This window comes from Cinclus cinclus, chromosome 8, assembly GCF_963662255.1.
Source record: "Cinclus cinclus chromosome 8, bCinCin1.1, whole genome shotgun sequence".
Taxonomy (NCBI): Eukaryota; Metazoa; Chordata; class Aves; order Passeriformes; family Cinclidae; genus Cinclus; species Cinclus cinclus.
In genome coordinates this window covers 28,869,372-28,871,108 of record NC_085053.1, presented here as the reverse complement: position 1 = coordinate 28,871,108, position 1,737 = coordinate 28,869,372, and the positions used below count along the sequence as shown (strand labels likewise).

The following is a 1,737-nucleotide window of genomic DNA, read 5'->3' as shown; positions in this document are numbered from 1 at the left end:
CGGAGCGCCGGAACCTTCAAAAAAAGTGAAAGTTCTCAGCTCCTAATCGCGACCGTCATTTTCGCCTCTTTAGAAAAATAAAAACCCCGAAAGCAACGTCAGTGATTTTTGATACAAATATGTACAAGCGGCGGTGGCGGCGGCCTCTGCCCGCTGCTGCTCCGAGCCCGGGCGGCCGCGGGGCCCCGAGGGGGCGGCCGGAGCTCCCCGGGGCTGCCGCCCGGGGCTACCGCCCGGGGCTACTGCGCCGGCCACTTGGCCTGCACGGCGGCGGCGGGGGCTGCGGGCTGCAGGAACTGCCCCGCGATGATGTTGGTAGGCACGCTGAGGATGGGGGCGATGGCCGCGGTGGTCCTGGCCAGCGCCAGCGGCTGGTGGGCCATGAGGGCCGACTGCACGGTGACCGGCGGCCGCAGGAAAGTCTGTGCGCTGGCGGCCGAGCTGGCGGCGGGGACGCCGATGATGTTCTCGATGCTGAAGGACGGGCGGCTGCTGGGCTCCGATTTGACGATGGAGCCGGCGGCGCCCAAGCTGTTGAGCTGCAGCTGGAGGCTGGGGCTGAGCTGGGAGTTGAAGGCTTTGCGGCTGAGCTCGCTGGACGGCAGCAGCGGCACGGCGGGCGGCAGCATGGGCCCCACCGGGGGGATGTAGGGGTACTGAAGCGCGGCCGCGGCCGCCGCGGGGTGCGTGTAGGCGCCGGGGTGCAGCCCGTAGGGGCGGCCGTAGGGTCCGGCCAGGCCGTAGGCGCCGAAGCCCTGCATCATCAGCGCCGTCTGGTCCCGCAGGTGCTCCTGCTGGTGCCGCTTGAAGCGCTTCCTGCGGCGGAGGAAGCTGCCGTTGTCGAACATGTCCTCGGACTGCGGGTCCAGCGTCCAGTAGTTGCCCTTGCCCGGGTTGCCGGGCTCCCGGGGGATCTTGACGAAGCAGTCGTTAAGGGAGAGGTTGTGGCGGATGCTGTTCTGCCAGGCGGGGAACTTCTCCCGGTAGTAGGGGAAGCGGTTGCTGATGAACTCGCAGATGCCGCTGAGCGTCAGCTTTTTCTGAGGGCTCTGCAGGATGGCCATGGTGATGAGGGCGATGTACGAGTAGGGCGGCTTCACCAGGCTGCTCTTGGGCTTGCTCTGCCCCGCCGCCCCGCCGCCGCCGCCGCCGCCGCTGCCGCCGCTCGCCCCCTCCTCGCCGCCCCCCTTGCCTCCCTCGGCCGCGCCGCCGGGGGCCGTCCCGGCCGGGCTCCCGCTGCCGCTGCTGCCGCTCTCCGCGCCCGCCTCCGCGGGCAGCGCCAGCTCCGCCGCCTCGTCCAGCGGCAGGCGCGGCAGGGCGGCGGGGCTGCCGGCCTCGCCCTCGCTGTCCTTGCCCGGCCCGTCGTCTCCCTCGCCCACCACGTCGATATCCACATCCTCGGCCGCCGGGACGGCGGGGCCGGACATATCGCTGGCGCTGCCGCCGCCCGACAGGGTCATCCCCGCTCGGCGGACGGGGAGCGGCGGCGGCGGCGGGGCCTCCCGTCCGCACCGGGCTCCCCCCGCGCCCCGCTCCCGCCGCTCCTCCGACCGGCCCCGGGGGCTACACCCGAGCGGCCCGGCTGCGCCCCGCGGCGCCGTCCCCGCGGGGCATGGGGCGGCCGCGCCCGCTGCTCTCCCGTCCGCGGGGCTGCCCTGGCCGCCCGGTCACCTCCCGCCGCCGGGCATCGGGGCTCAGGCGGCTCCGCCGGATCCCGCCCGCAGCGATGCGCGCCCG

At 73.5% G+C, this 1,737-nt stretch overlaps 1 protein-coding gene across 1 annotated transcript; it reads right to left on the bottom strand.

The window, feature by feature from the left end:
• Positions 1-239: 239 nt before the first annotated feature.
• On the bottom strand, positions 240-1,479 carry FOXD3 (forkhead box D3). Its single transcript, XM_062497426.1, has one exon. The coding sequence runs from the start codon at positions 1,458-1,460 to the stop codon at positions 240-242; it is 1,221 nt and encodes a 406-aa protein (XP_062353410.1). The 5' UTR covers positions 1,461-1,479.
• Positions 1,480-1,737: the final 258 nt, after the last annotated feature.

Coding starts and splice junctions, on each gene's coding strand:
- FOXD3 (XM_062497426.1), bottom strand. CDS start 1,460: ATGACCCTGTCGGGCGGCGGCAGCGCCAGCGATATGTCCGGCCCCGCC.